Below are 27,415 nucleotides of genomic sequence, written 5' to 3' on the forward strand. Positions count from 1 at the left end.
GGAAATTATCAACAACTTTTTCCAGTACAAAGAATGTACCCCATCTCCAGAGCCCATAATCCTTGGGTGTGATTTCAGAGGCTCTGGAGGCCTCTGGTAGCTCATCCAAGTGCCATTCTTCATCTGTGTCTTGTGAGTGTTGACAGGCTAATTGATGATGGCGAGGATCAGAGCTGAGTACGATCCGTATTTCTTCTGATATTGATATATATGCATTTCCACCAGGGTGCATTGAACAGATATCAGGAGGAGGAATCGTGGCTAATTTTTCCTGTCCTTAGCCCAGGGCATTATGGTCAGTTGTATGATCACCTTGCTGAAATCAACTAACTCAGCATAGATCAGTGATTAATGCAGAAGTTTTGTACATATCAGCCTGTTTTGCACTCCTGGTGTTGACCAATTTCACCCCCCACATGCTTTGTGCTACAGTGCATTTTGCAGCATACTAAACACACGTTTCCTGAATGGAATAAAAGCTGTCCATGTTACAAGTAAAATGGTTCCAAAACAGTCAACCATCTTTGAGCAGTTTACCAATGCCTATGTCCCTACACCTCATTATTAAATTTGACTCCACCCCTTTATGTTTTAAAAATTGCATGATCAACAATCATGGATCTTATATCATACTGATTTAATTAAAACAAATATTAAGAATTTATAAAGCTCAATCTTCTAACTGCTGACAGTATGTAAGTGGAGAAAGACATCTGTAGACTATACCATTCCCTTTGGAAGAACATAACTAAATCATAATTTTGATATTCTATCATTCTTTTACATGGTAATATATTTTTTAAAAACCTACAAAAATAACTATGGCAATTATTAAGAAAAATCAGTTGAAAAATGACTATATTTTCCTACATATTCAAGTAGACTATGGTAAAGAGAAGTGGAATATCCCATGAGCATATAAATAGTTGATCTCCCTCCATTTTGCTATATGGTCACAATGGCTGGTTACATTAGACCTGTAGACAGTTACAAGGATGAAGTTACCTGTTCTGTCTGCCTGCAGATATTTACATACCCGGTAACTCTTAACTGTAACCACAGCTTCTGCCTAAGATGCATTCAAGATCACCTGAAGCACAAGTCACCAGATGACAATTATATATGTCCAGAATGTCATGTTGAATTTGTTGAAAAGCCAAGGTTGCTTAAAAATGCCAAGCTTGCTGAAAAAGTCGAACAACTGTCAAAATGCCAGGAAAGAAAAACTGTCTGTGATTACTGCTTTGAGGAAGCTGTGCCTGCTGCAATGAGCTGTATCCAGTGTGAGACCTTCTTTTGCGTAACCCATCTTCGCCCACACAGTGAGAAAGCATTGCTAAAGGATCATGTTTTGGTTGACCCCACAGAAGCAATGTCGTTGCGGAAGTGTGAAGAGCACAAGGAAACTCTCAAGCTCTATTGCAAACAGGATCATGCAAGCATTTGCAGTCTTTGCAGTATTATAGGGAAGCACAAGAAGCACTTGATCTTGACCATAGAAGAAGCAAAAAGTGAAATTCAGGTGAGTATGAAAGAGAATTTTAAAATCTTGTACATGCACACCTATTAGCATATTGGATAATGTACTCACTTAGTTCTGTGGTGACAGGTTTGAACACCTACATTAACTGACTCGAGATTCTTCGCATCACACATGAGATGTTTTGTCAGTTCTTGTTCGAGCAGCCTGGTAGGGTAATATAGTGTTTAATTTTTTGCAAGTGAACAGGGAGTGGTATTGCTAATTAAAACAAAGGTGAAGTCTTCAGCCAATTTGTTCTTCTCCAACTTAAGGAGGTAGCAGGATGGAGGTAAAATATAAATAGATGGGACAAAAGGAATAAAAACTAGTGAGAACTGAGATAAATAAATGATTTGTTAGGTTTGGGTATTTTTTTCAGTTGCAAAATGGAAGCTTGAGACTGAGCCAAGTTTCCACTGTGACATCAAGTTGGTGGCAAAAATACAAAACAATGGCCCCAGGAGTGCTCTCCATAGCTTCTGGGAAATTTTCCATTCGAAAATACTATGGAGGGGAAAAAGAGACCTTTATGTTGTCTTGGGATTTACGGGGCTTTCTCCAAGTGGAGTGGACTGCCTGTGCCTCCATTAGGTGCAGGTAAAATTTTTCCATGGAAATGGGATGGGAGTGGGCATTAGCAGTCTTTCCATCTCATTTTTCTCTCCTTCTGACCAAAGGGAACCTATTTTCAGGAGCATCTGAAGAAGCTACCAGTAGACCTTGTACTTTTTTTTTACTCATTCATGGGATGTGGGCGTCACTGGCGAGGCCAGCATTTATTGCCCATCCCTAATTGCCCTTAAGAAGGTGGTGGTGAGCCACCTTCTTGAACCGCTACAATCCGTATGGTGAAGGTTCTTCCACAGTGCTGTTAGGAAGGGAGTTCCAGTATTTTGACCCAGCGACGATGAAGGAACGGCGCTATATTTCCAAGTCGGGATGGTGTGTGACTTGGAGGGGAATGTGCAGGAGGTGGTGTTCCCATGTGCCTGCTGCTCTCGTCCTTCTAGGTGGTAGAGGTCGCGAGTTTGGGAGGTGCTGTCAAAGAAGCATTAGCGACTTGCTGCAGTGCATCCTGTGGATGGTACACACTGCAGCCACTGTGCGCCAGTGGTGAAGGGAGTGAATGTTTAGGGTGGTGGATGGGGTGCCAATCAAGCGGGCTGCTTTGTCCTGGATGGTGTCGAGCTTCTTGAGTGTTGTTGGAACTGCACTCATCCAGGCAAGTGGAGAGTAATCCATCACACTCCTGACTTGTGCCTTGTAGATGGTGGAAAGGCTTTGGGGAGTCAGGAGGTGAGTCACTTGCCGCAGAATACCCAGCCTCTGACCTGCTCTTGTAGCCACAGTATTTATATGGCTGGTCCAGTTAAGTTTCTGGTCAATGGTGACCCCCAGGATGTTGATGGTGGGGGATTCGGCGATGGTAATGCCATTGAATGTCAAGGGGAGGTGGTTAGACTCTCTCTTGTTGGAGATGGTCATTGCCTGGCACTTGTCTGGCGCAAATGTTACTTGCCACTTATGAGCCCAAGCCTGGATGTTGTCCAGGTCTTGCTGCATGCAGGCTTGGACTGCTTCATTATTTGAGGGGTTGCAAATGGAGCTGAACACTGTGCAATCATCAGCGAACATCCCCATTTCTGACCTTAGGATGGAGGGAAGGTCATTGAGGAAGCAGCTGAAGATGGTTGGGCCTAGGACACTGCCCTGAGGAAGTCCTGCAGCAATGCCCTGGGTCTGAGATGATTGGCCTCCAACAACCACTACCATCTTCCTTTGTGCTAGGTATGACTCCAGCCACTGGAGAGTTTTCTCCCTGATTCCCATTGACTTCAATTTTACTAGGGCTCTCCAGTGCCACACTCGGTCCAATGCTGCCTTGATGTCAAGGGCAGTCACTCTCACCTTACCTCTCGAATTCAGCTCTTTTGTCCATGTTTGGACCAAGGCTGTAATGAGGTCTGGAACCGAGTGGTCCTGGCGGAACCCAAACTGAGCATCAGTGAGCAGGTTATTGGTGAGTAAGTGCCGCTTGATAGCACTGTCGACGACACCCTCCATCACTTTACTGATGATTGAAAGTAGACTGATGGGGCGGTAATTGGCCGGATTGGATTTGTCCTGCTTTTTGTGGACAGGACATACTTGGGCAATTTTCCACATTGTCGGGCAGATGCCAGTGTTGTACTTGGGACGCCTTCAGATTGGAGGGTCTAAGGGGACCAAATGGTAAAGAAAAAGAGACTGGAAAGATAAATTAATTCTCCTTCCCTCGAGGCTGTCTGGCTATTGTTTTCCAACAGTGGTCCATGCTTATGTCCTGGCCCACCAAATTCAGATGCTGTGAGGCCTAGGCAGGTGCAGCATAATTTGGGTGCCTGTCCAGCACCTGGTCAAGAGTGAGGAGGAATTTCAGGGCCATTGTTTTGAACTTGACTTGAATTCAGACTTAGATTTGGCTTCAGTGTCATGGGACACCAGTCACTTATACCTGCCAATGATACTCCCAAAATCCTGAAATAACATAGCTATGAAGTAATAATATATGTTGTTTTTAGTTTCCAGGACTGTGCTACACATAATTCCCCCCCATTACTTTACAACATTCATATATACATACTTCTTGCAGGAATCTGTGTTTACTGGCCTGGATATTTCTGGAAGCCTACTTAGAGCCATCAAACAGACAGCAAAGTGTGCAGCATACCCAGCTGGTGGCATGTTTTCCTGGGTTTGAACAGCCGTCATTCTACATTGGTCTGAAGTTGCAAATCCGAGTGAAATGAATGGTGACAGGATGGCTCTTCTCCATTAGTCATGTCACCAGAGTGGCCTGGAGAAAAGGAGACTTGAAATGGTTGGTTACATAGGAATAGGAGTAGGCCATTCAACCCCTCAAGCCTGTTCCACCATTCAATTAGATCATGGTTACAGCTAATCTGTACCTCAACTCCAGTTACCTTTGTTCCATATCCCTTGATATCCTTACCCAATAAAAATCTATCAATCAAAGTCTTGAAAATTTAAATTGGCCCAGCGTCCACAGCCTTTTGCGGGGGAGAGTTTCAGAATTCCACTAACCTTTGTGTGAAAAAGTCCTTAACGATTTCACTCCTAAAAGGCCTAGCTCTAATTTTAAGATTATGCACACGTGTTCTTGAATCCCCCACCAGAGGAAATAGTTTCTCTGTATCTACCCTATTGAATCCCTTTATTATTTTGAACACCTCGATTAGATCACCCCTGAATCTTCTAAACTCAAGAGAATACAAGCCAAGTTTGTGCAACCTGTCCTTATAATTTAACCATTTAAAACCTGGTATCATCCTGGTGAATTTGTGCTGTATCCCCTTCAAAGGCCAATATATCTTTCCTGAGGTTCGTTGCCCAAAACTGAACGCAGTACTCCAGATGGGGTACGATCAATGGTCAGACCCCCTCTGGAGTGCTGCATTCAGTTAAGAAATCCATAGTTTGTATTAAAACAGTAACCAATATTTTTATAAGTACTTTGAACAAAAGGTACTCCCTACCTTTTGCCTTTAAGGATTATGAGGTACAAGTGGATATTAGTGTGGAACATGATTGCCCTTTGCAGCAATAGATCTAAATGTCCACAGTCTTTACCAAACCGACATAGAATGTCGGTGTAAAGTCGGTTATTAACCGATAAGGTGTCTGAACAGGAAGACCAGATCACGGTTTCATATATTTGTAACGTATTGTAGCTTAAAAGTCCAGCAGCTGGTGCACATAAAATATTTATGCTTACCAAACTTGGTGCTCCTATTCCTTTGCACCTCAACTAACATAAAATTACTTGCTTTAAAATACAAAACAAATTAGCATTAGATGCTTCACTGAACCAATTTATCCTTTTTAATATTATTTCATAATCACATAACTATCAATCAGAGATCTACTGAACTAAATGATTACTGATAGGCACAAATCACCCTGACAGGTACAGCCAGTAAAACTATCAAGTAACCTCTACAGTTCTATGTTTTATTGCAAAATAATCTCTGAATAATTACCAGCATCAGACTTCTCTACAGAGGCCCCTAAGGACACACAGTCATTATAGACTGTGATAAAATATTTTTCCCATGTTAGTTGTCAGTGTGACTTCTGCAAAGGATCTTTTGAATCAATGGGGGTAATTTTGACTTGGAGCGATAGTGTAAAATGGGCGAAATTGATTCACCATCTCTCCTGATTTTCATTTCTATTGACTTCAATGGAAAGTAGTATCAGGAGAGATGTATAACAGTCGGCCAAATCGATTTTGCCCATTTCACACTATCACCCAAAGTCAAAATCACCCCCAATGATTTTTGAAAGTAGATTTCGAGTAAACCATTATCTTATTGATATAATATTAAAATAGGATGAAAATAAACCAGCAATAAAATATTTCTAGTCAACAAATATTTCAAATTTGAATGTAGGCACAATAAGATGATAGCAATTCTTTCCACTCATCATTCTAATCTTATGCCTCTGCCTCTACCTCTACCTCAGCCCATCTATCACTGAAACCCTCTTCCATGCCTTTGTCACCTCCAGACTCAACTATTCCAATGCCCTCCCGGTTCACTTCTCATCCTTCACACTCTGTAAATTTCAGCTCATCCAAAATTCTGCTGCCTCTTTCCTATCCTGCACCTTCCCACTCACCCATTACCCTATCCTCGCTGACCTACATTGATTTCTGGTCCCTCAATACCACCAATTTAAAATTCTCATCCTCGTGTTTAATTCCCTCCATGGCCTCACTCCTCCTTATCTTTGAACTGGGTTGATGCTTGAAAAAGAAAGAGTGTGTGATAGTGTGCACTTTGATGTGTAGTCAGGGCTGGATCCATTGGTGCCTCGTTCTACTTTGTCTGAAAAATCTAGAGGAGGAGAAAAAGAAGAAAGGATTGCTGAGGAACTGAATTTCCTTGTCTCTTTCATAGAGGGAGTGACATGAGGGTATCATGATGTAGCGTGCTGATAGGTAATACAGAGCATGGTAACAGAGAAGCAGATGTCCTGATGAACCTGCAGCTGACATGTGCCTTCTGACTTCCCTATCACCCACTCTCTAGTATCTCCAGGTGCTCCACGGCTTTCTCCTTGTGGAGGGTGAGAGGACATTGGCCAGGGGCCACCACCTATGGCATTTCTTGCCCAGGTAGTATGGGTTATCTTCTTGAAAACAAAGGGAAAAAGTTAGAATTACTTGAGAATCTGCCAAATCGTGGTGTTAGCAAGCAGCCCAAAATTGATGTGATGACAGGCACATGCATCAAGCAATGATAGTCCATGTTAGGGTATTAATGAAGTGATTACATGTAAAGCAGTGAGGGAGGTGACTGCGAAGCCCCGATTTTAACTCGGGGCAAGCGGCGAATGTGGGGCCAGTGGCCCAGGCGGCAAGCTCATTCTGGCTCGCCAATGTGAGTTCTGACACTCGCCCGAACTTGGCGTCAATGACGTCAGGCCAGTTGGGGGGGGGGGGGGGGGGGTGGAGAACGTAGGATGAGCATGGCAGGAGGCCGGAGCTGAGGCATCTATTTGCCTTTTTAAAAGGCCTTTTTAAAAAATAAATAACTAAATGAGGGAATTTTTGAGATGATAGTTAATAGTCTGCTCAGCTTCCAGCAGATGGAAAACAGGATTTTGAATGGCAAACAGATCTTTTGACTAATTTTCTGGCCCTGACAATTTGGACAGTAATTGATTGTTTTAATACAGTATCAAAAATCACCAATTATTAGCAGCAGAGCTAATCAGCTTTGGACTTATTGTGATTCCCTGCCATGAATACAGCTTTGATCTAACTGTAAAATTCAGATTTAATCAGAATCTCTGCTTGCTCTCTTTGCGCTTTGCAACATGATTGTGTTAGCTGTATGGATCCATACACATTTGAGATTCAAGGCCTACTTCTTATGCTACTTTGGGTAAACACTTAAGCAAGATATCACCATAGACTTCATTGGCATCTTCCTCACTGCCCTGCCTGCATTGCCCCAGGCTTTGATCCATTTTGATTTGCTGTTGGTTACAGCTGCCATTCAGATGGCTGAAACCAAATAGTCTAAAATCCACTAAAAAGATTTTGCCATTTATATTGCTACTTCATACAACTACCAATAATTCCAAATTTTTCAGAAATATCAGTTTTAAATTTATTTTTCTCTTCTCTTCCTACTTTTGGTCTCGAGGCATGCATTATTTCTACCCAGTAGGGTAGGTAGCAAAACCTACTCTAGAACTCTGCTGACACCAGTTTTATAGCCAGTGACTAAGCAGCAAGCAAGATGGCCTAGAAAACTTGCCATTCGATTTTGTTTCCTGTGTAGACAAGAGATTCATTAAGGCCTTGACATAAATTGATTATTTATCTCCCTAAGCTGCCTTCCCTCCTCCACAGTCTTATTTTTGAAGACACTATAACATGGTAAAGACTTTGGAAAAATGCAAAACAAGCACGGTAAATCTTCCTCCATTCAGTATAGCTAACATCACAGCTCCCCTGGGCATGATGAGAACTTAGCTAACTAATTCAAGATACTACAGGATGTGGTTGCCATAGCAGCTAAAAGAGCATTTACCGGGTTTGAACTAATGACTGAATGCTCTTTTGAAAATCTCTTCTATGACTGTGCACTTCATAAAGGCTTTATCATGAAGCAATTTGAGACATAATATAATACTTCTCAGGACCTGTATCAATAACAGGTTACTAGTGAGTGCAGTAATTAATTCCCTTTGCTTCCTTATCAGCTGTCTTTCATGGAAAAACTGAAAGAGCTTAACATGAAGAGGACAAAAACAGAAGAGGCTGTCAAACAGCTGCGGGAATTGAATTCCCATGCGTTAGTAAGTGTTATCTTAAAAGCTAATTGTATTTTTACCTTGAGATGAGCTTCCAACCACATATCCTCTCCATCACTAAGACCGTCTCCTTCCACCTCTGTAACATCGCCTGTCTTCACTCCTGCCTCAGCTCATCTGCTGCTGAAACCCTCATCCATGCCTTTGTTACCTCCAGACTGGACTATTCCAATGGTCTCCTGGCTGGCCTCCCATCTTCCACCCTCCATAAACTTGAGCTCATCCAAAATTCTGCTGCCCATTTCCTAACTCACACCAAGTCCTGTTCTCCCATCACCCCCGTGCTTGCTGACCTACATTGGCTCCTGGTCCGGAAATGCCTTGATTTTAAAATTCTTATCCTCATTTTCAAATCCCTCCATGGCCTCGGCCCTCCCTATCTCTGTATCCTCCCCCAGCCCTACAACCCTCCGAGATCTCTGCTCTCCTCCAATTCTTGCCTCTTGCACATCTCCGATTTTAATCGCTCCACCATTGGTGGCCATGCCTTCAGCTGCCTAGCCCCTAAGCTCTGGAATTCCCTCCCTAAACCTCTCTGCCTCTCTACCTCTCTCTCCTCCTTTAAGACACACCTTAAAACCTACCTCAAGATTTTGGTCATCTGTCCTAATACCTCCTTATGTGGCTCGGTGTGAAATTTTGGTTGATAATGCTCCTGGGACGTTTTACTACGTTAAAGGTGCTACATAAATGCAAGTTGTTGTTGTTGTTTTAAAGAAAAGACCCTTATTGTTTAAGAAGTACAGTTAGAGATATAAATAAGGTAATGGACCAGATTTTTCTCTGAAAATAACGATGAGGCTAACAGGGCTCACCGTTATTTCTGTGCAACTTCTGGCGACCGCAGATGCGCGATTAAACGCGGAAATCTGGAGGTTCCTGTAACAGATGCGAGCCTCCTCCGAAAGTTTTATGAGAACAGCATCTCAACGCCTGGCTCTCCATTCAAATGAATGTAACGGTGTGAAGTTCCTGCACTGATCTGCTGGATATGAACTAACGTCACCAGAAAAAGCTACGTCGAGTCATTTTAAGTCTAAGCACCCTGTTAACGGCATGGTAAGTCTTAATGACTGCGAAACAACCTCTCTGCACTGAAAATTAACTTTTACAAGTGTGGAGTCTCATTCCTTCAGATTTCAATTAAAATTTTTACACTTTTTAACTTTTTCTTTCTGTCTCTTTTATCTCTGTCTCTTCATTTAATATTTCTTACCCTATCTTTATTTTGCTTTCTGCACCTGATTTGACATTGAACTCACTATTCTAACTTACACTTCCTGGCTCAGTCTCTGCGTGGCTTATTAACATGCTTCAATATGATTGGTTAAGGGGATACACTGTAGCTTGCCCCATTTGTACAGATCCCAGATGCCCTCTAGAGGGAGCTGCATTGGATTGAGCACCTGATGAGAGGAATTTGCTGTGCAAAAGCCCATGAAAATTGTATGGGCAAGCGCAAATCGAACGAACGGCAGACAGAATATTGGCCTTTATTTCTAGGGGGATGGAGTATAAAACCAGGGAAGTCATGCTACAACTGTACAGGGTGCTGGTGAGACCACACCTGGAGTATTGCGTACAGTTCTGGTGCCCTTATTTAAAGAAGGACATATTTGCATTGGAGGCAGTTCAGAGAAGGTTCACTAGGTTGATTCCGGGTATGGAAGGGTTGTCTTGTGAGGAAAGATTGAACAGGTTGGGTCTATACTCATTGGAGTTTAGAATGAGAGGAGATCTTATTGAAACATATAAGATTCTGAGGGGACTCGATAGGGTAGATGCTGAGAGGCTGTTACCCCTCAAGGGGGAATCTAAAACTAGGGGGCATAGTCTCAGAATAAGGGGTCGCCCGTTTAAGATGGAAATGAGGAAGAATTTCTTCTCCCAGAGGGTCGTGAATCTTTGGAATTCTTTACCCCAAAAAGCTGTGGAGGTTGAGTCATTGAATACATTCAAGGCTGAGTTAGACAAATTTTTGATCAGCAAGGGAGTCAAAGAATATGGGAAAAGGGCAGGAAAGTGGAGTTGAGGTAAAAATCAGATCAGCCATGATCTCATTGAATGGCGGAGCAGGCTCGAGGGGCCGAATGGCCTACTCCTGCTACTATCTCTTATGGTCTTATGGTCTTATTATAGAAATGTACATGGCAGATAAGGTTGCGTACCATATGAGTAATATGTTGTGGGTTCATTTGGGTGAAGAAACGGCTTAAGTAGTTATTATTGTCTTTTGAATCTTGAGATGTATTTCTGTGTTGAAGCACATTTCTACATGTGTTATTCTGCATAGCATATGCAAAAATGTTATTGTTTACCGCTTAATTGTCTTACAAAATGGAGGTGAAAAAGTTGCTTGTCAGTGCAGGGTAAGCAGGTCCGTTGCAACTTGGGGGGGAAGGGAGGGGCAGGCTCCAGCAATTGCATCACATAATTCAAAGTGACATGTGATTCTTACTGTAGTGCCATTCTATGCAACTACAATGATATTGAGATTAATTTCATGGAGTTTCATCAATCCCAGTATTGTGTTCCCAGAATGACTAATCGTACTATTTAACCTGCCTGCTTCATTATTATGTATCTATATAATGATGTGATTCGACTGAAGTCTTTAAATGTGCTCACAATTGCCAGCTTGTCTTCTCTTCTGTTGCTGTTTTAAAATAAGTTAAAATGGATATTAAAAATGTTCATATCTGTTATTTGGATGGGAAATAAAATCTAAAAATAATTAATGGAGTATTAAATGTGACTGACAGAACATACTTTTCCACCAGCCCCTGAACTTTTTGTGACTCTGAATAAAATAAGTCAAAGCTGCAAAAATGGAATACTAGATACTTACAACAAAATTGAGGAGTCATGAATATAACTGCAAAGTCACAACTGTTTTAAATATTAAGTAAACAAAATGGAGTTCACCTTGAAATATGTAAATATAAAATACACTCCATGTTTGAGACAGACTTTTAAAATTCAGTTAGTATTGATTTAAGGGTGGCGTTACAGTAATTATTTTTAATGATTCTTGTTTTAATGATTTTTGTTTTAAAAGCAGTAGTCCTTGAATTAAAATATAAATATATAAAAATGGGTATTTCCAAGAAAGGAATCTAAAATATATTTCTTTTTGGATTATTAATTCATGTAGGCAGCATACTCTGGATATCTGGAAAAAGCTATACAGCATTATAAGGGGATTAAAGCACTTATTGAAGATGATGAGCAGCAGACCTTGCGGTTCATTGAAGCAGAACGACAGGCTGCCACTTTATACATAGAAACACAGACCAAAGACTGGGTGGAAGAACTTGATGACCTAAAAAGAACTATTCAGCAGATAAATACCATTTTAAACCAGAGTGATTCATTTAGGTTTCTAAAGGTAACTTATTTTTAAAAATTTTCTTGGAGAATTATTCACTGTTATTCTCAATGCTTTAAAATCAAAATATGGGTAATCTTCTCTTTGAACAGATTTGTTGCAGAGCAATTGAAACCTTTTTTTGCTTTGTTTCTCCTATAGGGAGCAAACTGTAATGAATATCGGTAAGTAAGAAATTCAATAAATCGCTTGGTTTTACTAAATATGATTTTAAAGGGCTGTACAATTAAAAGTTCATTTTTCAATGACTTGTGTTTTATTGAATAGAATTGCAAAGGGTTGTATGTTTAAGAGTTTTTCCCCCCTACAATTTGCAAGGGTTTGGAAGATGGATAAGCTGGTATTACCCAACTTGCCTGGGTCAAATTGAGCTTCCTGTAGGCCAGTCTCAGAGTGGCTCTGTTGGCCATTTTGTAAATGTTTGTGGCCCAGGTGCCATCCCTCTCACATAGCCAAAGGAGGTTGTGTGATAGTGAACAGGCTACAGGCAAAACACAAGTGGGAAAAACATAAAAACGAATGTTACTAAAACTTGTGAATCCCTCGATGTACTGCAGTCATTCTGTCCTCTGGCTGTGTATGGGGTAGATCTTGACTTTGTGCGATAGTGTAAAATGGTGATGGTGAGTCAACAGCTCGTTTTACATCTCTCCCGATTTTTATTTCCATTGCTCCTCAGCAACCTATTCTAACTTCCTTTATTCCTTTTGATGTGCCCAAAAATGAAGAACCAGGTCCCATTGCATTTGCCCCTAGCAGTACTTCATAGCATAAGAACATAAGAAATAGGAGCAGGAGTAGACCATGCAGCCCCTCGAGCCTTCTCCGCCATTCAATAAGATCATGGCTGATCTTCGACCTCAGTTCCACTTTCCCGCCGAATCCCCATATCCCTTGATTCCCCTAGATTCCAAAAATCTATCTATCTCAACCTTGAATATACTCAATGATTCAACATTCACAGCCCTCTGGGGTAGAGAATCCTCTGAGTGAAGAAATTCCTCTTCATCTCAGTCTTAAATGGTTGACCCCTTATCTTGAGATTATGCCCCCTAGTTCTAGACTCTCCAGCCAGGGAAAACAACCTCTCAGCATTTACCCTGTCAAGCCCCCTCAGAATCTTATATGTTTTAATGAGATCACCTCTCATTCTTCTAAACTCCAGAGAGTGTAGGCCCATTCTATTTAACCTCTCCTCATAGGACAACAGTCTTATCCCAGGAATCAATCTAGCATACTTCATCACTCACCCTGTCGCTTTCAAGGATCAGGTCAGAGATATCCACCTCGGGGAAACCATTCCATGTGCAACAACACGCTGCATTAAAAAAAATCTTCTAACCTCCCTCCTCACTCTCTCAGTTACAATTTTAATTTGATAACCTCTTGTTACTGAGTCTCCAACCACAGGAAATAGTCTTTCTTTATTCACCCTAACAGAACTCTTCATAATTGTATAAATAATCTACTCCTATACATCTCTGCTCCAGTGCAAATATCCCCATATGTCAAGGTAACCTACCAAAGGCAAATCTCCAAAGCTTTCTGAGATTTTTACTCAACCTGAAGTGGCAATCAAACAAACTGCAAATTATTAATCTAACTGTATAATCCATACTTACAACCTTTGAGCCTTATAATATACCAAGAAATATTTAATGTTTAATGTTAACACATATATATATCTTTCCCTTTTCTAATCACATTAGAAATTATTTTTTAAAGAAATTTTCAAAGTAATTTTAAAGCCTTTTCAATGATCTAACTGCTCAAACAATTTTCTCCATCCAGTGGAATAAAGTGCAAACAAATTTAACATCCTATAAATGATTGGTATATGTGCATAATGTTTCTTGCCCTGGTGCTTCCCCTTGGTGACAATGTATGTTTTGTGTGGTCTAGAACCTAACCTAGTGCTTTCCCCAATGCAGGAGGTGGCTGGGTGCTGGGTATCAGTGACTAAGGTGTCTGTTGACTCCCTGATATGATTCATGTGATGGCCATACAACTGGCTCCATGATGCTCACTGCTATGGTGGCAACCTCGTATGCTTTGCTTACTTTTTGGTATAATACTGTCATTTTAGCTGGAAGAAGGGTGCTGGGCTGGATGAGGCATTGTTCAGACAGGCAGTAGCCTCGTTCATGGCCATTCTAGTCATGCCCTTGTTACTGGGCACTGCCTCACCATGCCCACTGATCTGCGCGGAGCAGACCAATGTGCAGCAATGAGGGCACGATGGTTCTCTCCATCCAATCCCCTAGCATGTTGAAACCAGACAAGACACTCTGTTGTAGATTGGAAATAAAGGCCTCAGCAGTCTGAGCCTTGATATGAGACACTGTGACTGGGCTTAGGACTACAATCACTAAAGCTCTACTGCAGAAAGTCGCACACTCCAAGGTGAACTGTAGTTATGATGTGCATTCACCTGTGATTGCACAGACATGATTAGTAGGCTCGTCCACACTGGCTCTCAGACTTTGCAAGATGCTTGGCAAATCTAATGACTGCAGAAAACATTGGTGCTCAGATGGCATTCTTCTTTTAAAAGTCGTTCTTGTGAGGTTTGGATCCCAGGGCTCTGCAGCTGAGGAAGGTTGCATGCTGGTCCATCAGCCAACAGGTGCCTGCATTGTGAAGTGAGCTTGGACATGGAATGACACAGAGTTGAGGCTAGAGTATAAATTTTCTGATTGTGCATTCCTGGCACGGACCCTAACATCAGAAGTATATTTCTGGAAACTGCATGCATGCAGCCCTGATTTTCTATCCATCATGGATACCTTGGCAGTGTGTGCACAATTTCCAAAATGCACTCCTGGCGGATGAGGCTCGATGCCAGGAGCGCGCAATCAAAAAAGTGATGTATAGAGATACAATGAAATCGAGATCTGATAAAAATACCAAAATATTTGGTCGGTTGCAAAGATCATAAATTGCCACTTCAGATTGAGTAAATGTCTACTCTGTGTCTGCTCTCCAAACTATAAAATGTGCCACACTTAATTCTTGGTAGCTGGAGTTGGTAAAAAAAATGGATACTATTTTGGTGACAACCATGTGACACTAATTAGCATCTATTTTGAAAATTCAAACTATATTTTCCAAGCCTAGCTGCAAAGTACGGCAAGTTACATATTCTATTTCACACAATAATCTTTATCAACGAATACATGTAATATTTAAAATTCTTTAATATTATGATTTTAAGTTTGTGTTTAAAAAAGTGTTCATCTGTGTCCATTTTTCATTCTTTATTTACTTTTGAGCTGTTACATATTTTGTGCCAACTTGGCTCAGTTGGTCATGCTGTCGCCTCTAGGTCAGAAGACTGTGTGTTCAAATTTCACACCAGGACTTTAGCTCATGATGTACTGTGACACTGCAATGCAATACCGAGGGAGTGCTGCATTTCTGGAGGTGCTTGCACTCCTATCTGTACATGTGGAAGCTAAAAACTCCATGATACCAGTTGAAAGAAAGCAGAGAATTCTCCAAATGTCTTTGCCAACTTTCCTCCTTCAACCAATGCTAGCCAAAAAAACAAATTTAGCACATTAATCTCATTGCTGTCAATGGGTAGATTTCATTGGGGTAGATTTTTACCTGTACTGCCTGAGCATGAATTATTACCTGGTGGAGGCAAGGAGGAAAATTTGGCAGAGGGGAGTTGCATGGGTCTAATGGTGTCCAATTTCCTTGATTTCAATGGAAGTAAAATCGGGCTGGATCTGTTATGGGCACGTGATCCTTTCCTCTTGATTTTCCATTCTGTGCTCTGCCTATACAATGTTTACAGATGAAAATCTATCCCATTGTGTGAAGTTCTTTGAGACATGACAAATACAGAAGAGCTGGAGATAGTTTAAAATAGAATAATTTGTACCATACATGCAGACTCAGTAATAATTGCTACTAATGTTAGTTTTAATTAACACATAACTGCTGTGTCAGGCAACAGTGCAGGATATGACTGCCTCCCATCAAGCACCCACAGTTGCCATGGAAGTTCTGTATTCAATCTCTGTAATGCTCATACACTCATATATAGTAAATGAGAAATTAGTTTTGAGAAGTTCACTTAAGCTGTAGAAAACATTAATATCTTAATTTAGGAAGGGAGAATTAAAAAAATAACCTGTGATTCTTACCAATAAACAGTTGTGTAATATTTACTGAATCCTTTCCCAAAAAATTAAGTAAAACATCAGTAAATCTAAAAATATTAATTCATTCAATCATGATGACAACTATCCAGAAATGTTAATAAACCATTTATGCCCTCCCCCTTCCATGAGCAACAGAACCATGGCCCAAATTTAAATGCTGGACAGAATAAAGAACAAAAGAGCCAATGTCATGCCATCAGTACAACATACTCTTGAGGTTTTGATTGACTTATGAACCTCTCAATCTTCAACTTTATAAACCACACCCTCTCCATATATAATGTTGAATATAGTGTGTCGAGCTGCACAAGTATGGTCTGGAGCTTTTAGCAATTGGGAAAGGAGGTGAAACATACACTTCTTTTCATTGCAAAACAGGCAATGAAAGTGTCCTATTTTAGACAGGCAGCTGGGATTGTGGGATTGGATGTAGCCTTTAAGTGCCTCCACAAAAATTAGAGGGTGGGATGCCTATCCAGATTAGTTTAAGCAAAAAAAAAACCAACAAAAATAACTAAACCAATCAAAACAGTAAAATCAGGAGATATCAAAAAGAGAAAGTCTTGTGGTGCCTGTCAGCCACAAAGGGAAATGAATGAAAGCTTTTTGAATGGTCGGTGGAACAAGGCTAATCCCATCAGAATGCAACAGGTGCCTCCCCTTACAGGAGGCATCACTATATTTTCAAGGCGGGGTGATCCACCTAAACTGAATTTTAAAATAAAATAAACAACAAAAATAAATTAAATTTAAATTAAAACGGTCCGGTTGCAGTAAAGCAAGAAACTAATTGTGGATATACTTACCAATGAACTGCTAATCCCCTGGGCACGATTTTAATAAGGCGACGGGAGGGGAGGGGGATCAATGGGCCTGCGGCAAACCCGAATAATTAAATCCAACCGTTCCCCGTGCGATCGCGACTTAATTTGTGCCCCTTAACGTTGTTTCCGGGTTTGCCATCCGAAACCCCTGCAGTGGGCGGACTGCGCACCTGCATGACCTGCTGTCAGCTGGAGTGTAAACCAAGAATTTTCAGTCTAAACACAAAGATCTCCCAGCCAAAAGTTTGTCTGTGATAACTGACTGCCCTGCTGCAATAACTCACCTTTTATCCCCATCTGTCAAACAGGGATTTAAATGGCCAAATGGCTGCCGGCTGCAACCTGCCTAGTTTCTCATGGCATACTTCACACAGCACAGGAAAGACGTTGAGGCAGCGTTGAAATCGCTTGCCAGCATGATTAATTACATTAAGACAGATTTCAAGTACTTTAAGTACTTCAATTTTTGGTTTAAATATCGTCCCGCCGGCTTTAATTGCTGGCGGGACATCCGAGTTCGGGAACGGCACGCGTACCCAGATGGGTCTGGGTTGTATGCATTTTTGGCAGGTTGGAGCCGGGATTCCATCCCACTCCAGAAATGCCCGATTTTGTTTGCCCCCCTACCCCCAACCTACCCAGACTTCAAAGCTAAAATCGCGCCCCCTGACTCTGTTTAGGTCAATTTGCACACACATTGCACTGAGTCTTCAAGAAATCACATAGCATTAATGCTCCTAAAATAGGCTAATGGGAAGGCAATGAATATGCCCTATCTTGCAGCAATTCAATAGAATTGTGGAACTATTTGAATCTAATACCAATAAAATTCATACAAGTGACTCCCCTTAAATGGGCGATGTTTTTCAGGACCTGGTTGGCCACCCAAGTTAGTTTTAAACAAAAACACAATGGAAAGGTACTATTTTATAGGAGGCCAGTGACTATGTAGGGCTAGGTAGGCAAAATCCCAATTACAGATGGTGAATAAGGAAAAGGATTTGGGAGTGATAATTGATCATGTACTGAAAGCATCTGGTTAGTGTGAATCATTTATAAACAATGATGCATTTACACTGCAGCTATTGGCCTCAGATAGTACTGTTTGCACTGCTTGGCTCCTGTCCGGCTGTAACTCCAATTCTTCCGCTTAGGAGAGAGCTCTGTTTATGCATGGTTAGACACATGTGCCAAGCTCTCTCCTAGCAGTTAAATTTTTAATTGTTTAGACAGTGAGGATAAAAGCATCTGTATTGTCTAATCCATTAATATTAATTGTGGAGCCCCCTTGGGTATTTTTTAAACCTTGTTTGACACATGGTATCATGCGGTATCAAACCGAAGTGGTGTGAGACTACCCCCTGCAGGATGTCTCACATCACTTCTCTGTCCAGTCAGATCGGCTCTGACTCTAGGTTTATACTACAATCATGGCATAATGCGGAGCAGAAACTGTTTCAGGTTCTGGGGTGCACCTAGAAGGAATTAGATTATGAGTCAGGACAAGTTTTACTGACATTGTACAGATCAATGGAGAGGTTAGTTCCAGACCATGGCATGCAATTTCAGTCACCCTATCTCAAAAAGGATCTGGATGCATTAGAAATGACTCAGAGAAGTGATCAGGATGATTACAGGTCTTAGGGTGCAGACATCTCTTCTAGCTCCTGGTCAGGGACTTCTTCTGTCACTGGTTGAGGCAGGCTCTCTTCTTCTCCATGATCTATGACAATGGCCCTTTGCAGAGCCTAGTTGTACAAAACACAGTAGACTGTAATAATCTGTGATAGACTCTGTGCAGGAAACTCCTGATCGGTTGAGGCATCTGAACTTTTGTTTCATCATCCCAATGGTCTGCTCCACCAAGAGTCTGGTAGCTGCATGTGTCCCATTGTATCCCTCTTTTGGTGTAGCTCCTGGCTTTGGGAAAGGGGTCATGAACTAGGGCTCCAATGGTTAGCCTTCGTTTTGCAGCAACCAATCCATGGAGAAAATAATGAAATCCCTGGCCTGGGCAAACAATGCATGTGTCATCCGCATGATGAAGTTGTGCATATATTGGAAGATTAGTCAGATACGTCCTGCTATTGCTTGGAATGGTTTAATAGCATCAAAATTTCAAGGCAGCAGTCACCTTGACAACTACTGACCCTGTCCTTGAAGTGGTTTCAAAGTCTGGCTGCAGGAGGCTGCACAGTTCTGTTACAACCACTCTAGTAAATCATGGAGATCTCCTCAGATATTGTGCATATATGAATGTCTTGGCCAGTATACTTGGGTGCCAATGTATGGATGGATTGTTCTTGAGCTCTAAAGTGTGAAGATTCCTATCTTGTGTACTCATTGATCCTACTTTTCTTCCCCTAGATACAGAGAGAGATGCCTAGTGGGATATACATATGTATTATGTAGGCTCTGTGCAATTGCAGTTCCCTTTCAAACACCCCAGATGGGTAACTGAGCTGTAGCTTTAAGAAAGTGGGTGTGGCTTCAGTAGTGAAAGCAAAAAAAAAATTCAATGAAATATACAAATCACTGTGTCAAAATATTGCTACTTCATACAACTACCAAGCAGACTCCCCTTTAAGAAAAGGCCCTGACATGACTAACGGGGGCCGACTATGCAGGATCTGTCTCATATGGGCAATAAGCAGCTGCAGTACTGTTCAGGTACTGAAGCTTATCGTAAGTTTTGGCTGGTTAACAATCCTAGCACACACCTGGTGCACAGGCCTTCAGTGTCACAGGCTCGTCTCCACCATATTTTACTTGTGCTATGCACAATGGGGACACAGAAGATCTCAGCACCTTTTCAATTCCTCATGGAATAGACTGAGATGTATTTAATTTTATCTTTTTTTAGTTTAAAATATTTTCGTTTCTGTTGTAATATTCCCATGATGCAAACAGTATATTAATTTATTTTTTCTTTTAGCATCAATTCTTTACTAAAGAAACAGACACTGGTTATCCATGATACTGTGGTTGATGATGGCAAACTTTCTTCTTTGATTAAGTCAATCAGCAAGCTGTTCAACACTTTGTCCAAGAATGACACCTCGGTCAGAAAAGCCCTACTGGCATGTGAGTCTAAGCATTTTGTTTTGCAATACAACAATGGCTCTGATTCTTCTACAATTAAAAACAAAATTACAGTAATGTGATTTAAATGAGAAATTAAATGTTAAAAATACTACTGAAAGTAATAATAACATATTTATATATCTTATTTCTGAGTTTCTTATGCTGAGAGTTAAGGCCCAACAGATGGAATAAGGATGAGCCCTAAAGAAAAGCATTTTTGTCATTTAAAAGAACCTCTTATTTTTTAATGCAGGCTTTGTGTCCTCTTTTCACATTTTCCATCTGTGCACAGCAGTTACATTTCACTGAAAAGAAAAATTTCAGCAATAGATTACATCACAAATCATGCAGAATTCCATCATCGATCAATAACGGTTGCTTAATAATATCATATTACCACAAGAGGTTCTGAGATTTTTGAAGTATAGATGCACTTCAGTTCAAAATATGAATGCCTTAATAGTAACATATCATTTCCTTAATATTGAAGTTATTTTTCTTGTCTCATGTCAATCCCCTCACTGTTGCTCCCAAACCTCTGTCAGTTGCACCCTTGACTGGCTTGCAGGAGGTATATGCAATGACTTGCTGAGAGCTACTTATGATTGTTCCCTATCTGCCTTTGGGGAAGTCTATGCTCCCCATTTCATACCTCTCTCTGAGATTGAAACAGCAAAGTCTCCATGTAGGAAGCTGTGGGCCTAGTCCTTGATTCCTCAACCGACACTGTGCTGTCTGGCTGCTTAGCTGATATCAAATCCTGGATCAGCAAGAACTTCCCTCAACTCAACAATGGCAAGACCAAAGCCATCCTGTTAGGATCCCACCAAATGCTCAGTACCTTGTCCCCCGACTCCATTGCTCTCCCTGACTGCTCGCTTGGACTATACCTGATGGCACACAACCTCGGGCCTTGTTTAATTATGAGCTGCCACTTCAAACTCCACATCCTGGTTACCACCAAGTCTGTCTATTTTCACTCAGCAACATTGCCTCCCTCTGCCCCTACCTCACATTAGCTGATTCATTTAAGCCTTTGTCACCTCCAGACCCAATTAGGGTGGAAAAGTTTCACCCTTCCAAAATTGCAACTTCTCCAAAACTCTGCCGCCTGCATTCTATTCAGAACCAAGCTCCCGATTCTCTATCCCCCTGTCCTTTCTAACCGTCATTGGCTCACTATGCTCCAGTACATCAAGTTCAAAATCCTTGTCCTCAGCTACCAAGCCTTGCACGACCTCATTACTCCCTGCGCCTACAACTTTCTTCAGCCCTATGTTCCTGCATGTGCCAGTTGCTCATTACTCTGGCCTCCTTTGCACTCCCCCCCCCACCCTCCACCTTTGGCCTCAGAACCTTTAGCTGTCTTAGCATCACACTCTGGAGCTCTCACCCTTAACACGACCTCTCTCCTCTCCTTCAAAAACATCCTCAAAAAAATAATTTTTTGACCATGCCTTCATTCACCTTCCCTAACTCCTCTTCCACAGCTGCTCAGTGTCCGGTTACTTTTGTCTCTATTAGGCACTTTGGGATGTGTTATTATGTTCAAGGCACTATTTAAGTTTAATTTCTTGTAGTAGAATGTACTGAAAGACCATGCACTGCACCATGGCACTACCTGACTTAACATTCTGTTATTGATGAACAAGAATTTAAATATTACAATTGGAACATAATGCATTTATAGTGTTGTTAAATATGTTTATTTTAATGGGCCTATTTTAGATAACCTTTTCTTTTTTAAAAACACAGATGCAACTACTGTTACTTTTGACCCTGTAACTGCAAATGAAAACCTTATCCTGTCAGAAGACCGAACAATTGTACGCTACACAGATGAGATCGTAAAGGCTCCATACAGCCCCAAACGATTTGATGACACTTTGTATGTGCTTGGCTCTCAAGGGTTTACATTTGGCAATCATTACTGGGAGGTGGTGGTGAAGAGCAAGTCTGATTGGGAGATTGGAGTTGCTTATTCATCCATACCCAGGAAAGGCAAATGTTGGTTGGGCAGGAACAATGTGTCATGGTCTCTGGAATGCAGCTGCGAGCAGTATACTGCGTGGCACAGTAACATACCCCTAAAAGTTACTGTCAATGGGAAACTGGAAAGGGTTGGAATTTATTTGAATTACACTGGGGGAGTGCTAGCATTTTATGATGCTGAGAAAATGACACTTCTGGTTTCCTTTTATCACAAATTTACTGAAGCACTTTACCCTATTCTAAACCCCTGCAACAGCAAAGGAGGAAATTTTGCACCTTTAACTGTTTTGCAACCGAAAGGAATTGGCCAGATTTAGCCACTGACTCTTGCTTCAAAAAATCAGTTTATATATTTTCTGTGACAAAAAACAAAAGAAAAGTGCTTTCACCTGGGGGTAATTTTAACCTATCTCGCTGGGCAGGGAGCCCATGGAATTGGGTGGAACACCTGTTTTACACCCTGCCCAATATTACTCTCCATTGACTTCAATGGAAAGTAAAATCAGGTAGGTTATAAAATTAGCATTGCACCCAAACCCATCAGTTTCCTGACAGGCAGGGTAGGTTAAAAGTGACCTTCTGGCTACTTCTCCTTTGCTAAGCTGCATTGAATTCCTCAAACTGAACTTTAAAAATACTGGGTTGTATATTTACTTTGAGCATCTGCTGGTAAATTCCTATTGGAGAGCTCTGAGAGGCAAGGCCTGAGGTAGTCTGATTTTGCCTTAGATTAAAACATATAAACCTAGAAAATACTATTGGTATATTATCTCAAGAAGGCTTAACATATTTGTATGACATTTCTCTTATCAGCTATTTGAACATAGGTGGTTTTTTAAATGGGTTAACATTTGAAAAGGGCTAGAGAGAAGGGCAGTGGAATTAGCATTGGTTTCTGTAGCAAAGAGTTGGAATAGAAATGATGGGGCATAGAAATATGGGGGGTTAAATTCAATAACCCCCGAATCTGGGTGCGGGGGGGTGGTCACAGTGTGGGATTAACCTGCGCCCAGTCGCTGAGATGCACACAGCATGTGAGATTCATGCTGCCTGGTCGTTTACCTGATATCTGCAAGCAGCCAGGCCTAGCTGCGCTGTTGTGTGACTGCTCACTAACAGGGGGGCCCCTATATCGAGCAAGTGGCTAGCACCACTTAAAGGCAGCCTGCACCTTTTAAAGGTAGCCTGCACCTCTTATTTGCAAAATATAAGATACGGGTCTGCACAGAGTCTGAATGGAGATCAGACATTGCAAACGTAAAACACAGATGCAGGTCCCGTCCCTATGTTTACAAACTGTTGAATTATGTTAAACATTGAATAAAAGTTGCACACTACTAAATCCCACATCCTCCAATATGCATGCCAGACCTCACCAATCTGCCGATCTGAGTTTGTGCTGGTGGCCTGCGAAAGAGTGTGCACCAAGGTTCTCTGCCGATGCACTAGAGGCCTTGGTGCAAGAGGCAGACAAAAGGAGGAACATCCTAGATCCGCAGGGGGGCAAGAGGCCCTCCAGACATATGCTCAAGAGACAGTGGGAGGCAATAGGGGACGAAGCCAATGCCAGGCACATAGCACCACGAACATAGACGCAGGTGAGTGAGGTCAACTGTCAAGTGGCATCTCCTATCAACTGCACCACTAGCCACATCCACTGCTCCACGCACTACACCCTCCATCATCCACATACAAACAAACTCTTTCAATCAGTACTCAACTCTTCCAATCAGATTCTTCCTCTCACCCTCACACATTACCACTGTTGCAAGCCGCAGATTCTCAACTCACAGGTCACACACACTGGCAGCTATTCAACCATGACAGACACATCACCCAAACATCCTGCAGGACACTCATCGATTCACGTCCCGCTTTCTTGCAGGAGAAGGTGATGCATAACAGGAGGCAGCAAGTGGCAGTGACTCCATGCAACATGAACCTGTTGTCCTCTCTCAGGACGACAGCATTCCTGTCCCACCCCTGCCACTCTACCAGTACCCTTGCTGTCGACAAGCCAGCCAGGATTGAAACTTTATTTTAGGATCATAAGAAGATAGGAAGAGGAGTAGGCCATTTAGCCCCTCGAGCCTGTTCTGCCATTCAATGAGATCATGGTTGATCTGTGACCTAGCTCTATATACCTGCCTTAGCTCCATATCCCTTAATACCTTTGGTTAACAAAAATCTATCAATCTCCGATTTAAAATTAACAACTGAGCTATCATCAATTGCCATTTGCAGAAGAGTGTTCCAAACTTCTACCACCCTTTGCGAGTAGAAGGGTTTCCTAAATTTACTTCTGCAAGACCTGGCTCTAATTTTTTAGACTATGTCCCCTAGTTCTAGTATTCAAGTATAGGAGACCTCCAAAAACAGGTACAAATGCATCAGCAGCCAGAAGCAATAATCCAGCAACTAACCTGTAAATCCAGCATGATCCGATAAATAGCATTGGCAGGGGGTTTTCCATGCTGTTTAAGACCTGTTCAGCTGTGCAAGGTAAAGACAGTGCGCTGTTTGGAGCATTGAGTTCCAAAATCGTATCTGTCCCTTTAAATCAGTGTTGCACATGCGTGCAAATGCCTTTACCAAGATGGTGTCCGGCACATGTCATCACTAGAAGCGTGCGCGTGCTTTCTGGATGCCATTTTGGGTCCTTAGGAGGCCGCGTAGCGTCTACAAAACGGGCCCTACTTGGCTCAATTTATAGCCCATGGTTCCATAGATCCCCTAAAATAACAGACAGAAGAATGTTACAGGAACTTGTTAAGCGTTGATGCGATAATATTGCTAATAGTAATTTCCAGGTTATTTTGACCTTTCTCCATGGCTTGACAGCAGATGTGATAAATTACTATTCCTGTCAATCTTCTTTTTCTTTACCATTTTCTCCCCTCCCCATCTCTTCTGAAAGGCATTGACTCCATGCTGGGATATGGTTTCGCTGCAGCCTGTTGCCGTCCAGTACTTCATCCAAGAATTCATTATGTAAGGTTTGGCGTTGGGTGCAGCAAGCTATTTCGCTGCTGGGGGCATCACAGCCAAGCCTGATTCTGCCAGACATTGGCATACATAGACTTCCATCAGAAATCATTGGATAGTGATCAGAAGCAACACTTTGGACAGTTTTTCCCTCCATAACACAGAGTGCTAGGGCCAATTCTACTGCTCTGACAGCAGGCCAGCTGAGATAAATCATAACTGAAGAAGAACTTTGAAGGAAAAAAAGCTCTTTAACATTGTACCATAACTTTTACTTATTTTAAGTGAGGTAACTCAGGGTACAAAGGGATGTTTATTAAGTATACATAATGTTATACTGTGTTTGAAAAAATTGTGAGGTTAGAGTATCAGATCTGATTGAGGCACACATGCTTACCAAATGATTAAAGCATTGTGCTAATTATGCATATTCACGCTGTGCAGAAAATTTGACAGTTAAACTGGCTTCTCTTTGAAATGGGTGTTCATATCACCCTTTATACAAAGAGGCAAATTTATAACTGAGTTAAATATGAGTGATAGTGAATTTATTATAAACTTAGTCACTTACACAGACAGTTTATTGGAAATAGTTCTGGGGTCACATGAAAGGAACGATCTCAAAGAAACCAAATCCTTTAGACTGTAATTTAGAAAATTATATTGGATTGGGGGATTCTTATTGTTGTGTCATGTTGCTTCATGTAGTGATATGTTTTAATTTGTAGCCCATTTAAATTCAATGATTCTGTGCAAAATTATTTCCTGCATTTCGCCACGAAGAGAGTCACTCAGCCCTGTACAATTCCTAGGCTGGATTTTCCTTAAAAAGTAGTGCCCACATTATCACCTGAGAAACAAGATCGATACTGTGACTGGCTCCCCTACTGGCTTAGTGAGTTCATCTGATGAGTAGACCACAAAGGTGCTTGGCTTGGTCTCCAGCCTGAGGTTAATTAACTGATCTCAGCCAGGTTGGCAGAAGGGTGCTACAATTGGCCGTAACACCCCTGGCTTAGGGAGGGGAAAAATTTACCAGGATTCCTGCTCCTGATAACAACCTAACAACCCGTGCCTGGAGTCTGCTTGATTGAATGTTGGGTGAGGACAGGTCCGGGATCGGCTGTGATGGCCATGGTGAACGCAGTCGGCTGACGTTCACTGTGAAGGCTCACACATGGATAATGGCCAGTCACTAGAGGGCAACCAACACAATATAGAATGATACCCCAGCAAGAAAGAAATGCCTTCAGGTGGGGATGAGAAAGAATATGCATCAAATATGTATCAAAAAATAAAACATAGGAACATGCACAAGATAATTACTTCATATTAGAACAGCTGTTGAGAATCACAGTTAGTGGAATCAGCTTGTCTGCAATAATGTTAGCACCTGTTAGGTGCTCACAGTGGAATGGTTATTTAGTCGTTAATTCTAGTTTTGTTGTAATTACTGCAGACTTGCATTTTTGAGCAGTTATTGAACAGATATGATGCATTATTGTACAAACACTAAGTCACTAATTAAGCTGATATTAAGAGCAATACCTGATAAAGAAATAACTTGCATTTATATATCTCTTATCATAGCCTCAAGATCTCCCAAAGCACTTCACAGCCAAAGAGTCACCCTTGAAATGCCGTCAGTGGTGTTAATGAGGACCGACACAGCAGCCAATTTTTGCACAGCATGGTCGCACAGACAGCAATGAGAAAATCATCAGTAAATGGGGCTGATTTTAAGTGCCTCTACCCAGTGTAAATGGTGCTGTAATAGGCTGGAAATTGTGTTGGGTCACTTACCATCTCATTTATGCTGGCACGCTGGCTGCCGCCATCTTTGGTAGATCCTAAGAAGGGCAGCAGGAGCACCCAACTATTTCAGACAGGAAGCCTCTTATAATATACAAATCGGAGTTCTGTGATGTACATGGGAGCTTGATTGCAATTTTGAGTTTCAAATGGGTGGAGTGGGCAATGTTAGATAGGGAATTCCAAGTTTTTGACCCAGCATTGCCCATATGGTGGGCAACATGGACAATAAATACGCTAGTGTCACCCATATCCTGTGACCAAATAAAAAGAAAGCAATCTATGATATTTATAAACTAGCTACAATGATTAATCTCCCTTCAAGTAAATTGTATAATATAATGCAACAGTGTAACACTAATGGAGACTGCACTCTTTTTAACTATTTAAATAATTTCCTCAATGTAAGGCTAGCCAAATTCTAGGTGTATACAGTAAATGCATGAGCACGTAGATTATTAAGGCATACCATATTTTCCAGAACACTCCAAAAGTCAAAGTTCAGGACACAGGGCCATCTCAAAGCACTGCCTTCACCCTTGTCACCTTTTTGAGATAATTAAAGTATTTCTCTAGGCATGCTGACCCTTTTTCATTTTTAAAGTTTTATTTATTTTTCTTTGAAAAAATTAACCACATTTATATCAATGAGCACTTGCTTTAAGATAAGAGGCCTTTTCAATCCATAATTAACTTTTTCCTTTGACTAAAATCAGAAATTCATGTTCTGCGAAAAGTAGCTTAA

At 41.4% G+C, this 27,415-nt stretch overlaps 1 protein-coding gene across 1 annotated transcript; it reads left to right on the plus strand.

Moving 5' to 3' along the window:
• Positions 1-958: 958 nt before the first annotated feature.
• LOC137322641 (E3 ubiquitin-protein ligase TRIM62-like) lies at positions 959-27,415 on the plus strand. Its single transcript, XM_067985548.1, has 8 exons — positions 959-1,522; positions 8,303-8,398; positions 10,678-10,782; positions 11,568-11,801; positions 11,943-11,965; positions 19,733-19,881; positions 21,637-21,882; positions 27,387-27,415. The coding sequence occupies exons 1-8, from the start codon at positions 959-961 to the stop codon at positions 27,413-27,415; spliced, it is 1,446 nt and encodes a 481-aa protein (XP_067841649.1).

The sequence above is a fragment of the Heptranchias perlo genome, chromosome 6 (genome assembly GCF_035084215.1).
Source record: "Heptranchias perlo isolate sHepPer1 chromosome 6, sHepPer1.hap1, whole genome shotgun sequence".
Lineage (NCBI taxonomy): Eukaryota > Metazoa > Chordata > Chondrichthyes > Hexanchiformes > Hexanchidae > Heptranchias > Heptranchias perlo.

Bases quoted from the DNA above. Each gene is read 5' to 3' on its own strand.
- LOC137322641 (XM_067985548.1), top strand. From the start codon at position 959: ATGGCTGGTTACATTAGACCTGTAGACAGTTACAAGGATGAAGTTACC. The intron at 11,802-11,942 runs GTAACTTATTTT...TTTCTCCTATAG, and splicing joins ATTCATTTAGGTTTCTAAAG to GGAGCAAACTGTAATGAATA. The intron at 19,882-21,636 runs GTGAGTCTAAGC...TTAAAAACACAG, and splicing joins CAGAAAAGCCCTACTGGCAT to ATGCAACTACTGTTACTTTT.